At 38.5% G+C, this 13,625-nt stretch overlaps 2 protein-coding genes across 3 annotated transcripts in view; both read left to right on the top strand.

The window, feature by feature from the left end:
- Nucleotides 1–2,022, top strand: part of LOC108050671 (putative transcription factor SOX-15) — a 31,938-nt gene extending 29,916 nt beyond the window's left edge. For both annotated transcript variants that reach the window (XM_017132452.2, XM_017132450.2), the window contains exon 7: nt 803–2,022. In XM_017132452.2, coding sequence (XP_016987941.1) covers nt 803–1,402 — 600 coding nt within the window. In that variant the 3' untranslated portion in view covers nt 1,403–2,022. The remainder of the gene's footprint in view (nt 1–802) is intronic.
- Nucleotides 2,023–8,027: 6,005 nt separating this feature from the next.
- LOC108050658 (transcription factor Sox-14) lies at nt 8,028–12,760 on the top strand. Its single transcript, XM_017132434.2, has 3 exons — nt 8,028–8,350; nt 9,223–9,819; nt 11,796–12,760. Exons 2-3 carry the CDS (start codon nt 9,290–9,292, stop codon nt 12,415–12,417), a joined length of 1,152 nt encoding a protein of 383 aa, XP_016987923.1. The 5' UTR covers nt 8,028–8,350; nt 9,223–9,289; the 3' UTR covers nt 12,418–12,760.
- Nucleotides 12,761–13,625: the final 865 nt, after the last annotated feature.

Here is a 13,625-nt window from a genome sequence, read left to right as displayed (position 1 = left end):
TTGAGACCGTTTCGGTTTGCATTACGGGGGAGGTGCAGCCGGGGTGGTTTGCAGCCTTAGCCACAATTAGTTGGTCAAATAAAGCCGCAAAAGTGTTAAGCAATTTGCACTAATCAGAAGGTTAAGCACTCAGTTGAGTCTGTTGAAATAAAGTGCGATTGTTTGAGGCACTCAGAGGCCTTGGTTTCTTCGTTTCTATGGATGCCAAATCCGTGCATTTATCAGTATCTATCTTTCGTATATAATCTGTGATTGATCTACCAAATTGATAGGTAAAATTGGAATTAAAATAACGCCGTTTCGATTTGCCCCGATAGAGATCATTAAAAGAGCTTAGTGGGAATCAATAGAAGATGATTATTGAGTTGGTAACATGAAAATAAATAAAGTAATAAGGTACTTGATAGGAAATCATGTACAGAATTTTATTTCAATTTGTATTATTTAACCAATTGATTGGTTTTATATGTTTACCTAGAAGAAACCATTTGAATATATCGTTTGTTTCCTTAAAAACAGCATTGTTTACAAAATAAACATAAATAAAAGATACTGGCACGCCGTAGAGACCCGAATATACATAATTTCCTTTTGGTTGAAAAGATTTAAAGGACTAATGACTATTCCTCTATGGGTTTAAAAATATCTTCTCAACGCTAATCAGAGTTATTTATTATCTAAATTCAATTTTAAGTTTGAATTTGGTTGGTTTGACATTGCTGATAACTTTATTCAATTAAAAGAATATTCCAAATTTGTATTTAATATTATAATTAAAAGTATTTTTCTCCCCTGTTGACAGGCCACCCTCTCCGGTCAGATGGACAAGTTCGCCTTGGAGCGCAGTTCGTATTTGAGCAACTCCTCGCAGGCGAGTGCCTACAGCGCCTATTTGGACCCCAGTGTGCTGACCAAGGCGTATTTCGACTCCAAGATGTACCAGGATCGGGCGGCCAACTATGCCTTCGACATATCCAAGATCTACGGGGCCCAGCAACATGCAGCGGCCCACCACCAGCAGCAACAGCAACAACAACAGCAGCAGCAACAGCAGCAGCAACAACAGCAACAGCAGCAACAGTTGCTGCTCAGCGGGGGAGGGGGCAGCGGTGGGGGCGGTAGTGCCAGTTCGCACAACAACAACAGCAGCAGCGGTCTAGACGATCGCGATGCCACGCCCCAATTGGAGGCGGTGGAGGCCAAACCGCATCTGCATTCACCCAGCGATGTGGGTCTGGACTACGCCCAATATGCCCAACAATATGGCGGTCAATTGGCTTCGGCTGCGGCAGCGGGTGGCGTTGTGGGCGGGGCAGCTGCAGGAGGTGGGTCAGCGGGCGGCGGGGGTGGTGGTGCTGCCACCGCCGCGGACTTTCGGCGACCGCTGACGGTGATCTTCTGACCACCATCTTCCAATGGCAGCGAGGAGTTGAACTTGTCTATGACCTAGGAGGAATAAAAACAAGGCCCAAATCCTCATTCCTTTGGCAATTCTGAACAGGTTAAGCCCATTCGGTAGGAAAACCCATTTAATTTTTCAACAAGATTTTAATTATCTTCAAACCTTAAATAAATTACAAATAATAAATATATTAGTAAAGAGTTTCTGAACATTTCAAATTTTACCAATTCATAAACCACAAAATTTAATTGGAATTGCCAACGAGAAACGAGGTGAATATTTCCCCCGTAATGAATATAACGAAATGGGTATAACGAATACAACCGAAAATGCGAGATTAAAGTTAAACGTAGCCAACATTTACATTTAAGTCTCCAGTTGTAAACTAAACTTAAGCTTTGTTAAAATAGAGCGAGCAAGAAAATAGAGGGAAGACCGAGAGATAGAAAAGGAAAAAGGATTCAGAGAGGCAAAATCACTTAGCAAAAACAACAACAAAATTTCAACAAATTGAAACAACAACGAGCGGTGCAATTTTTTATGTTTTAAACGCAGATCGAAGTGCATAGCATAAATTTAAAAATAAATTTAAATGTATTTAAATTCTACACTAAAAACACACAAACAAAACAAGCAAAATACACACAAAATATATACATCAGAAACCAGAAAAAATAAAAACAAAAAATAAAAGACGCATTGTCATCAGCAGCAAATTGTTTGACTTTATTTTAGATTTTGGAGGGAGAGGAACAGTGTTCGAAACATTTTATAAAAAATTAAAAATTAATTAAAAATGTTTTTGTGGGAGCTATGGGATATAGGCTTTTGATTGGACAGATCATAAAAATTACGAAGAATGGACCTAAAAATACAAAACAAGATTTAAACGCCGATTTGAATTCTGATGCCTGTAAGAAAAGTTATGGGGTTTAGGTCACTTTTCGGCAAAGCCATTTTTTAAAATTTTGGAAAGTGGTAACATCGTAAAAATGACGAATAATCGACCCCAAAATACAAATCAAGTTAAAAACACAGATTTTAAGAGACTTAAACCACGATCATTTACGAGTATGCCACTTTGATATCAGATGTCTGGAAGAAAAGTTATGGGCTTAGAAGTGCAGGCTTACGTATCTTTTCTGCAAAGACATTTTTCAAAAATTTGGAAAGGGGTAAAATCGTAAAAAAACACAGATTTTTTTTTAAAATTAAACCACGATCATTTAGAAGTAAGCCACTTTAAAATCGGATGTTTGTAAGAAAAGTTATGGGCTTAGAAGTGTTGTTGTTGGTTTATGGACCCTTTTCTGCAAAGCCAATTCTCAAAAATTTGGAAAGAAACGAAACAATGGTCCAAACAAATAGAACTATGCCACTTTGAAAACGGATGTCTGTAAGAAAAGTTATGAGCTTAGATGTGCAGATTTTAGGTCACTTTATCGAAAATTTAAAAAGGGGTTACAACATAAAAATAACGAAACATGGACACAAAAAATACAAACTAAATGTAAGCCACTTTGAAATCGGATTTCTGTAAGAAAAGTATTGTATTTGGGAACCTTTATTGAAAATTAATTAATTAATTTCAGGCAAGGGCTGAACACAGAGCTTAATTACAAATTGATTTATTTCTTTGGCCCGTGAGGGTGAAAATGAAGGGCTGGCAAAAGTCAAGAGTGCTAAACGCTTCCTAATGACGGCAACTTCTGGCCAATCAGGTTGACAAAATTCAGCAGAGCGAACTGAATTGCTCAAGGAGCTGCAGCAACTTAACGTTCAAGTTTGAACCTCGGGCGAAATTACCGTTGGCCACTAATTAATGGGCGCGCGCAAGTTAAGGTGCAAAAATCCAAGTAAATTTAATTAATTTTACGCTCTCTTAGGCGCCGGCAATTAGCGGTAATTGTGGGGGTCTCTGCTTTTAAGGGTAGGTTTCGGCCAAAGAGAGTTGTGGTTTCGGTTATTTCAAGTCAAATAACTTAAATTATTTGCGACTTAATTTACTATCGATATTTGTTCACTTAAATTTATTTGTCTAATTTATTTCTATAATATATTGAAAACTAATTATATTTTTTTATTTTAATTTTAAAATTATTTTATTTTGTATATATGTCATTCTTATTTGCAATAGCGAACCTACAGGAATTTTGTTGAACTTGCCTTATATATCGAAAGCGCCATCTGCCAACTACCTAAATAGTTACCGATTCGAGCACTAGATGGTGCCTCAAGCACTGTGTAGAAATCGTGTGTAAGATTCATGTAAGCTTCGTGTAAGATTCGTGTAAGCTTCGTGTAAGATTCGTAGTTCCAGTTAACGACGGAAGATGTCGCTCATTTTGTAATAAGTTCATGTAAAGAAATTCAAATACAGTGAACATTCGAAAAAGTGTTCAATAAACAACAATAAATTTACGGTGTCGTTTACTCAAAACTTGCTGTTGTACTTTAGTCATTACTTATTTTCTTTTTATTTGTTAACACAAAGGTATTAAACAAAATAAAAGGAAACTTTGATTCTTAAAATTCATATTAAGCACGGGGTAGCCAATGGCGACCATTTTATAAACATAGCTTACAACTATATAAAATGTTAACTGGCGACATAGGACGCTTTATACAGGTGTTAAAAAACTTCACGAATGTGGATTTTAAATACAATTCAAATGTTTTAATTTCCCAAAAATCAATAAATTCTATTACAAACCAAATAAGTTTAAGGGTTAAAAAAAATGGTTATGGCTCTACCAATTAGAGTTGACCACTAGTGAGATAAAAATATATGCCATTTAGTTCAGCTTATAGCTTAGCGATTTGAAGATACTGGTGTTTGGAATTAGATTTTGGCTGAGCAATTGTTGCACACCTTTCCACTTCAAACTGAACGATTTTATTTTCTAATGCATATTTCTAAGAATGGGTACGGGTTCCCTTGACTAGTTCCATATAATATCGATTCATAGTCATTTTAATATAGTGCGCCATTATAACACTTTTGTATTTAGTTATTAGCTTGAAAAAGGTCTCAGAGTCTTACTCCCATATAATTCTGGAGTTGATTGTACTTCTTTTTAACTCTGCATTTTCCAGCTGCAATTTTTAGGATTCCTTCTCCCAAAAATGGTTCACTTGCTCCATTACCGCTGGGCTTAGATGCACATTTAGTTCGCTAAAAGAGTGTCTTGACTTGAAGCAAAGATCATACCGAAATATTATTATCCAGCAATGTTACATTTTTCTTGGGTAAGTAGTTCAACTTTAGTTCCTTCTCCATATCGACAAAATATAAACGATAACAAGTGACAATTACAAGCGACTATAAATTAATATCAATATAATATCAAAGATATCGTCAATATTATGTCTGAGCAACTTTTCAGCTCAAATACGTCGATACACACAAATAAAAAAACGTTATTACTATTCATCGGAATAAAATTTTGTTTTTATGAAAAGTGTATAAATTCTACCAAGAAATAGTAAGCCAAAAAGCATGGCAGCCCAAAGCTATGTGCATGGGACTAACTATTTTCACCTTTCACCAGCACCACCCTAGTTTCTTATCAGCCTCCTCATTCGACTGCTTTGCATTTGGCCTCATTTAAAACACAAATCACGATTAGCGCGACCACATTTCCCACTTTTGGTCACCCCAAACCAAAGGGAAAGAAGGAACAAACGAGTTTGCAAAAATTTTGTGCCACGTTGTGCCGTTGAAATCCCCTCCATAAATTATTGCAACTAAACGCAGCCAAACAATGCTGCGATGGTCTATGGTGGGTTCACTCCAAAAACACCCAAAATTATGTCTGCAAGGAGGAGGAAAAGTGGGGAATGATTTGGTGGGTCAGTGTTGACGTTCTAGCCTGAAAGATTTTTCCAGCTATGACAATAAGACCTCTAGAAAAAAATCCCCAAATATCGTTATCCCTTTGCAATAGTTGGTTTTTTCAAAAATGCAAAATCATTGAATATGAAATATCTTGGGTAATGGAATGCCCAAGAAAATTATACGAAGGCCTAACATCTTTTAAATAAAAGCTTTTATAAATAAATTTACGAAACTAAGTTCTTTTTCTGTCATTTTTAAATAGCTTTTTTTCCTTCGTAAGACTTGAAGAAAAATAAGGTTACAAAATGACTTTAAATTGTATTATATAATATTATTAGCTAGCTGTGACCCATATCTCTGATAGATTTAAAATCCTCAAGTGGGAGAATAGTCTGTGGAAGGGGGTTTTCACCCAACTATGATTTCTGCTGTCGGCACTTTCCGCTCTCCATTGTGCTGGGAGATGACCGCATAATAGGGACAGCCATAATGTCCATTAAGTGGGAACAAATGAAGAAAAGTCGGGGTCCCTGAGCCAAATATCCTGCCGTCCCAGCGGAGTGAGCTGCTCTGCCAGTCGACGATAAGGGGCTTCTTCTTCTTTTTTCAGGCATGTCCTCGCCAAGGACCACCAGTTGCTGGCGCCTTTGTTTTGGACCCGTCTGTTCTGGCTTTTGGCCAATAAAATGCATTCAATTCGCATGCAAAACAAAAAGCGATAAAAAACGCGTCACCATTGAGAACGCTTCTAAGCAGCGGCCCCATTCCCCGGTCTTTTCTTCCCGGAGCATTGTCTACGCCATTGGTCCAAAGCGCCTGAAATCGACATGCGCGCACTTACAAGGGTGGTGGGGGGTGGTGGCTGAGGGTGTATTATGGGGGGGATGTTGGAGTTCTGGGGAGCACACACACATTTCTAGAGCGCTGCCATTTTTATGGCCGTACGATGGTGAAGGGGGAGCCCGCCAAAAGCGTTTTCTACTTAGCATTTGTTTTGGTGAACAAGTCAAGGGCAGAGGTACTGCGGGGGTGAAACGCGGGTTGGTTAGAGGGGTAAGGGGGGCTCAAAACTCTACAACAGTTACGACCGTTTGGAGAGCGACGCCTGCGCAAAACAACCCCTAAGCGAGATATCTTTTTATGGCGCCAACAGTTGTCTTTTAAAAATGCCACAAGAATGCAGTGCAAAAGACCTAATTGTATTTTGATACTTACAATTGTAAGAGGTAGTGCAATATATGGCAAAAATGTCAAAAGAGTTGTTTTATCAATCAAAAATCTTAAGGTTGACAACGAGAAAATTTCATACCTTTTCATTTTAAAAATATTATTAATAGTACTAATTCCAAATTGGTTTTTATAAAAATTTTCCAGGCTATAAAATAAACTAAGTTTAAAAAAAGTATTAAAAAAGTATTTAAATTGAAATTTGTTTACAGCTATTAGTTCCACTGTAATAAATTGTATTAATCATGCATAGGTCGTGGCAATTTTAATTTCGATTGAAAAATGATAATAGTGGCAATATTAATAAAGTCACTTATTTGTGTGACCCCCGCCGTATTACATTTATTTTTGTTTACTTTACACTGTAGACACAAGAGAAGACATATAATTTCTAAGTATTTGGCAACGGAGCTGATCCCTTGCGGAACGTTGAACCCAACTATTATAAAGAGGGTCATTTATAAGAAATTTTAGCAAGCCGCTTCAATGTTGTTCTATTAAGGGATCCAAAGTTTATAGGTGCAATTATACAGAAATCGGTATTAGAACAACAACAACAAGAAACGGGAACTTCCTGTGTGTACAATGTGTATATGAAAAACAAGGAGGGCAATTGAGCGACCTCACCAACAAATAAAGGATAACCTTACCAGCAGAAAAGTTTGCCCCAACCATATCAAATTAGGCATCGATCTATTTTGGGGGCAAACACAAGTCCCATACACAGAAAATAACTTGTTTAAAACTAAGGGTTCGGTGTTTTAATTTTGAAACACTTTTGCAGTAAATTATACTAACATGGGCATCTTATATTGGTTTATATATACCCATCAAACGGATACTTTTCATACTTTTAAACAATGATAAGATTACTAAACTAACCTGTTAGTCACATAAGACAATGGGGAAATTGTAGGGCACTTCTAAACTGGGCTGCACAATACATTTATCAATTTAATGTTTACCTTAACATAAAGGTAAAAAATGACGGAAACATTTTAAAGTGGTTTGGATTAAGTAGTCTTAAATGTATTTATTTTTCCGAGTAATACCCGAAGCGATCGAAATGAATCAAGATATTTTTCGGTTGTGATATTGTGGTTATGAAATTCAGATATTATCAACTGGAGGAGAGGAAAAGGAGCAGCGTTCGGTAAACAAGAATGCAAACATGGACACAAAACCGAAAACAAACGCGGAACAATTGTCAACAAGATACAAAACGCAGATACAAAGATACAAAAGCAGCAGCAGTGAATTTTTATCACTTAGCCGCCACGTTGACGCGTCCTCCGAAGGTGTAAAAAACTCTACAAAAAGAGCTCTCTCTCCCTCTCTCGCTCGCGCCGGCTACCCTTCCCGCTTGCACTTGCTATCTCCCCTATGTCTCTCTCTCTCTCTCCCTCCCACTCGGTCCTTTTTGGCGGCAGCGACGCAGCAGCGACCAACCACTACAGAGGCACACTTCTTCTTGCCCCTTTTTGTTGCGTTTGGCTTGGTTTGTTTGCCGTTTTTGTCGCAAGTTTTCGAATGTGTTTTCAAATCTAAACTGTCGCGCACTCGAAACGGACGCGTTGCGCTCGGCTAACGGCAAATAACAGAATAACGGTTAAGATACACCCCACGTTCGTAAATTGGATACTACCATAAATCTTGAACTGTTTTATCAAATATTTTATAACTCGTTTCTGTGCATTTGTGTAATTTTAAGAGTTATACAGCGATCAACTATTAAGATAGAAATAAACATTTCCAAAAGACATTGATCGTATTTAAAGTTATTGTGCAATTTTATAGTTGGTTGAGTGACATGTTTCTAATGGAATACAAAAATAAGTTGTTTTAAGGTGTAACTAAAAAAAGAATCAACTGCTCAAAACAAGGTAAGTTGGACCTAGAAATATTATAATATTTCATAAATTTAATATTTAAATTATGGGGCTTAATAAAATTTATATACAATTTACTACTCTTTCACAGTTTCAGCACAAAAATTCAAATACAAATTTTTAAAATCTTAAGAATGGAATAGTTATAGCGACCTAATGTAAAAAATGAAATTTATAAACTCCTGATTCTTACAAATAGGGTACAAAATAAGATTTAAAATGATATTCCATTCGTTTTAAATACATAGGACAACACGTTTCTCAAAACGATTTTAGCAGATCTTTTTGGTATTAGGTTTGCAGTGTTGATTTTTCCCAAATTTTTTCTAACATTCTAACAAATGCAAATACAAATTTGACTGAATTAAATGCATTTATCTCTTTTGTCCAATCTAAATGAACATGAAGATCTGCTAAAATCGTTTTGAGAAACGTGATGTCCTATGTATTTAAAACGAATTGAATATCATTTTAAATCTTTTTTTGTACCCTATTTAGCTAAGTTCAAATATCTTATATACAAAGTGTTTTCATTGAAAACTAAAGTACCAAATGTATTTTGTAAGATCGAATTATAATTGAACATTATTTAAGGGAAACTCCCAATCTCTTAGTTTCAAAATCCGGTTTTGAAAAATGATCAAATGTTTGCTTTGATTACTCATAAAACCGATTTGCCGACTTGAGCCCCCTTTTGATACATATTCAAAGGGGTGAAAGAGACCCCATTGTGAATTTTTTGTGAACTACTTGCAATCTTTAACCCCTCGAGAGGTTCAATTAAATGACTCATGCCGGGAGCAGCAGACAGAGTCCCCAAGCTAACAAGGCATATCTATTGAATACCATTTCCGTTGGCATTTCAGAGCTCGAGGAGCAGCAGTACCACCTGATAATTACCACCTGCAGCCCCATCGGAGTTCCGCCCCAATCATGACGAGCATCTCGGCGCTGCTCCACCGGAGCCACAGCCACAGCAATGGGTACACGAGCAGCGGGAGTAGCAATCACAGCCACAGCAGCAGTCTCTCACCGCAGTTGCCCGGCATCAGTTTGGGTTTGGGAATGGCCAGTGGTTTGGGCATGGGCTTGGGCACGGGATCGGGAGCGGGAAGCAGCACCCCACCACCGCCGCCAGCTGACCTCGCCGTTCCACCATCGGTTGCTGGTCCTGTGGCGCCCAAAATGCAACACCACCATCAGTCCCACCATCACCATCTGGCCAATTCGAATGCCAACTCCCACGCCCACTCGAATTCAAATTCTGGATCCCATCACAGCCACGACCACATTAAGCGACCAATGAACGCTTTCATGGTCTGGTCGCGGGGGCAGCGTCGCAAAATGGCCCAGGACAATCCAAAAATGCACAATTCCGAAATATCGAAGCGCCTGGGCGCCGAGTGGAAATTGCTCACCGAAGGACAGAAGCGTCCATTCATCGACGAGGCAAAGCGATTGCGGTAAGTACTGTTCACTGGGGACTGGTTAAAATACACTGAGCGCCACGCTACGATTTGATGAAGTGGGAATATAAAGCTTTTGAACTCAAATTAAAATGGTTTTAGTAAGAGCAGGAAAACTATTTACAGACAGTTAATTGAGACATTTATATTTCATTGTTTAAAACAAGGCAGCTTCCAATCTTGAAACTTATAGTTTACAATTTAATAAGAACTAAAGTTATATTCTTAAAAGATTAGAGATAGTTTACTTGGCTTCCACAAATTAAACCAAGAAAAATAAAGTAATAAAGAAGAAAAAACGACCGGAAATAACTAGGAAGTTACCTACCTCCTAAAAAAGTGATAGAAAATTTGGTGTTCAAACAATTGTTTTAAAAACCTTTCACACAAAAAGGCTAAGGGACTTTATGAGTATACAAATATCTTTGCTCTTAGATGTTATTACTTTTCAAGACACAACCTATTAAAAATTTTAAATTTGGTTCCAGAATTTTCTAAAGTTTAATTTTGATACAGGATTTATAAATAATTTATTAGAGTTTTTTAAATGAGTTTTGTTGATTGTTTTCTAGTTATGTATATCTTACATTCTAAAAGTGCAAATAGCAACAGTGATTTGGGTGAAGCTTCCTTAAATGATTAAAACCAAATTGACGTTCTATATTAGCAAAGTTTGTTTTTGTTTTTTTCTGTGTGGGGATAGTCAATAGCAAAGAGTTGAGGGTGGATGGGAAATTCTAGCTTGGTTTCAGTTACGGTTTTCCCAGTTGGCAGCTCATTCTCTCTCGGTGCCGCCTGGCCACAAAATTTGATCGATTAGCTAAGACAAAGGCTCCCTATTGTGAGGAGCTCCTGGTGCATTGTGGAGCTCCGGAGACGGGGATTGTGTCCGCTCTGCTTAGTCAGAATTCCATTGGCACTGGCATATCTTGGGTAAACATTTCAATTGAAGTTGTCACACAAAAGCGAGACGACACGTCGCATGAAATGCTTCATTCATTTTGCATTTTGCTTCTTTTTGTTTACCCCTTTAACCATACTCTATCGAAGGGGTATTAGCACCTTGAAATTTGGATTGCTTTAAGCACAGACATCCATGTGGATTACCTGCGCGTATAGAGGGTTCTATAAGATATCATCAGAGACTTTATTTCTAAAAGTCTTTAAAGGTACGCGAGAATTCGAATTATAGAAATTCTTTGGGGACAACGTATTTGGAATAGAGAAAATGGTTTTCATGACTTCGAATAATAATAATTATAAAAGATCAACGATTTAGAATTAGCTGGCCATAAAAAATAAAAAGAGTATTCCATATCTTACAAAATAATGTGCAACCTTCTTGTTATTTTACACCTCCTAAGATAGTGACGGTGACGAACCTCTGTGTTTGCACTGTCATAATCCTTTTATTGATTGGATTGGCCTGCCAAAATAAAAATGTGAAATGTGATGTACTTTTTATGACATTTATAAATGAGCAGGGCTCGTCTGAAGGGGCTTAAACTAATGGCCATTCGGGGTTTTCGAGCGAGCATATCGAATGAAAAGAACCAAAAATTCTGTTCAAATATTTGCCAATGCGCGATGATAAGGAAAACAGTATTTTTTTCGGGACCCGCGATAAGGCAGACATAACTGACCAAGGAAAAGAAAAGAAAATAAAGAAAAGCGAAAGTAAAACAAGAGGAGAAGACCCAAACTCACCTTTTATCAGGTTTTATCGTTTTGTCAAACAAATGTCAACAATTGCGCATTGTTGCAGCTGGGAAATCGAAGTTAAAATCGGAGTGGGTTCTTTGCTAAATACACAACAACATAAACTTGTGGATTTTGTATCTCAATGTGTGGGTTTATGGAAGGGTTCCGCTCCTCTTGGGGTTTACGACCAGAGTTGTCTGGCTTTATGATATCATCAAAGTTTAAATCGTTCGATCTTTTGATCAGTGTTTCAACATTTGTTCAATTTACAGGGCCCTGCACATGAAAGAACATCCCGACTATAAGTATCGACCACGTCGCAAGCCCAAGACGCTGAACAAGTCACCAGTGCCAGGTGGAAATGGTGGAGCTGGTGGTGGTGGTGCTAATGGTGCTGCCAATGGTGTTTCCGGTCCTGGAGGCCCGGGATCGGCTGGCTCCCCCAAGGACATGCAGCCCCAGTTGTCGCCCTTGGGTCAGTCGATGCCCCATCTCCACGGACATCCCCACCAGTCTTCCTATCCACCGCATCCGCACCACCCGCATCCCCATCCACATCACGTCCAGCTGGCCGCCGCCACTCTGAGTGCCAAGTACGGATTCGGATCGCCGCTGGAGCTGTCCCTGCCCCGCCTGCCGAACGCCTTCCCCGGCCTCGCCCACTATCCGCTGGATCCCACGCTGGCCCTCGACCTCCAGGCCCGCCTCCAGGCGATGTACGCCGGCACCATCTACCACCCATGGCGGTATCTGCCGCTGATCAGTCCGGAGACACCGCCTTCCCCGCCCAGCAGCAGTGGCACCGGCATCTCCTCCTACGGATGCGTCAAGTCGGAGAAGTCATCCCCGAACGGAGTGGTGGCCAGCACGGTCAGTACGCCCAACATCATTTGACCGACTCCATTGCGCTTCGGCGCCGGCACCTCCTCCTCCGCTGAGCATGTGGTTTAGGATGGAACTATCCACATAGAGAATCCACTCGGGAGTCCACACCGTTCCCCAGAGGATCCATCTTGGAATCGGCCACTTGGTCACCCCGCCCCGCAAGTTAAAAGTCCTAATGTTAGAACCTAGTGTTAGTCGAATATTTGTGCGTGTCTTTAGTTGCTGCGAGAGTTATGTTTCCGGTTCGGATTTTAGTTCAGTTCAATTAACATTTCTTAGTCGATTTATTTACGAAAATGAATTATTTAGATTTCTATTAATCTCTTGCTTCAATAGCTCGATAACCATTTAATTAAAAACTATTTTAAAATCTCAAGTGAGTGGCTATATGAGCGGTTTAACAATAAAATGTTTTATTATTTAAAAGAAATTTAGTTATATTAAAGATATTAAATTTTATATAATTTTTTTATACTTTAAAAGGTTTATGACCTAGCAGTTAGTTTATTTCCAATGCGATTTTCTTTGTTGGTGGACTACAAAAATCTATTTGAAAAGCTTAGAAATTAAATCTTTAAGAAATAATTAGGTTTGATTTATTTTTGAAAATCTTTGAATAACTGCAATCACTTTAAATACATTCTAAATGTTTTCAGTATAGATTCTTTAAAAATTTCTTTTAGATTCTAAAAATTTGGTTATCTGTTTTCGGAACCCAAGCCAATTGCTTTTTAAGTATTTAGTGCATTAGATTTGTTAAGGCATCGAGAACATGTCCAATTTTATGTAATATATGATTGTAAAACTATACTTTAATGTGATAAACGAAAAAGAGCAGAAAATTAATTAAAAACTGTGAGAAAATAAACGATTTTTTAACTAGCGCACTACACGCAAGCACGGCAATTCAAGTAAATGTATAAATTTGCATACGTGTTGTGGGGATTGATGGCTAAATATCCACCCACCCCATTCAGAGATACCTGGTGAAGACCTGGTGAAAACGTGAGTGAAAATCACAGCTCGCAATCTGTCAAGAGTCACTGCTAAGCGCCACAGGCTTCTGAATAATAACGACAATGTTTGCTGATGCGTTGATTATTAGTTTAAATTGCCGACACGCCGCGGGGATGAATCTGTGAATCTGCCGTTTCGGAAGGGTGGCGATAGTCCTTAATGGGATTCCTTCACGCCCACTTGTTTAAGCGACCAACTGT

The sequence above is a fragment of the Drosophila rhopaloa genome, unplaced genomic scaffold (genome assembly GCF_018152115.1).
Source record: "Drosophila rhopaloa isolate 14029-0021.01 unplaced genomic scaffold, ASM1815211v1 contig_47, whole genome shotgun sequence".
Lineage (NCBI taxonomy): Eukaryota > Metazoa > Arthropoda > Insecta > Diptera > Drosophilidae > Drosophila > Drosophila rhopaloa.
This window is presented reverse-complemented; position numbering and strand designations above follow the sequence as displayed.

Coding starts and splice junctions, on each gene's coding strand:
- LOC108050658 (XM_017132434.2), top strand. CDS start 9,290: ATGACGAGCATCTCGGCGCTGCTCCACCGGAGCCACAGCCACAGCAAT. Junction 9,820..11,795: donor GACGAGGCAAAGCGATTGCG/GTAAGTACTGTT, acceptor TTCAATTTACAG/GGCCCTGCACATGAAAGAAC.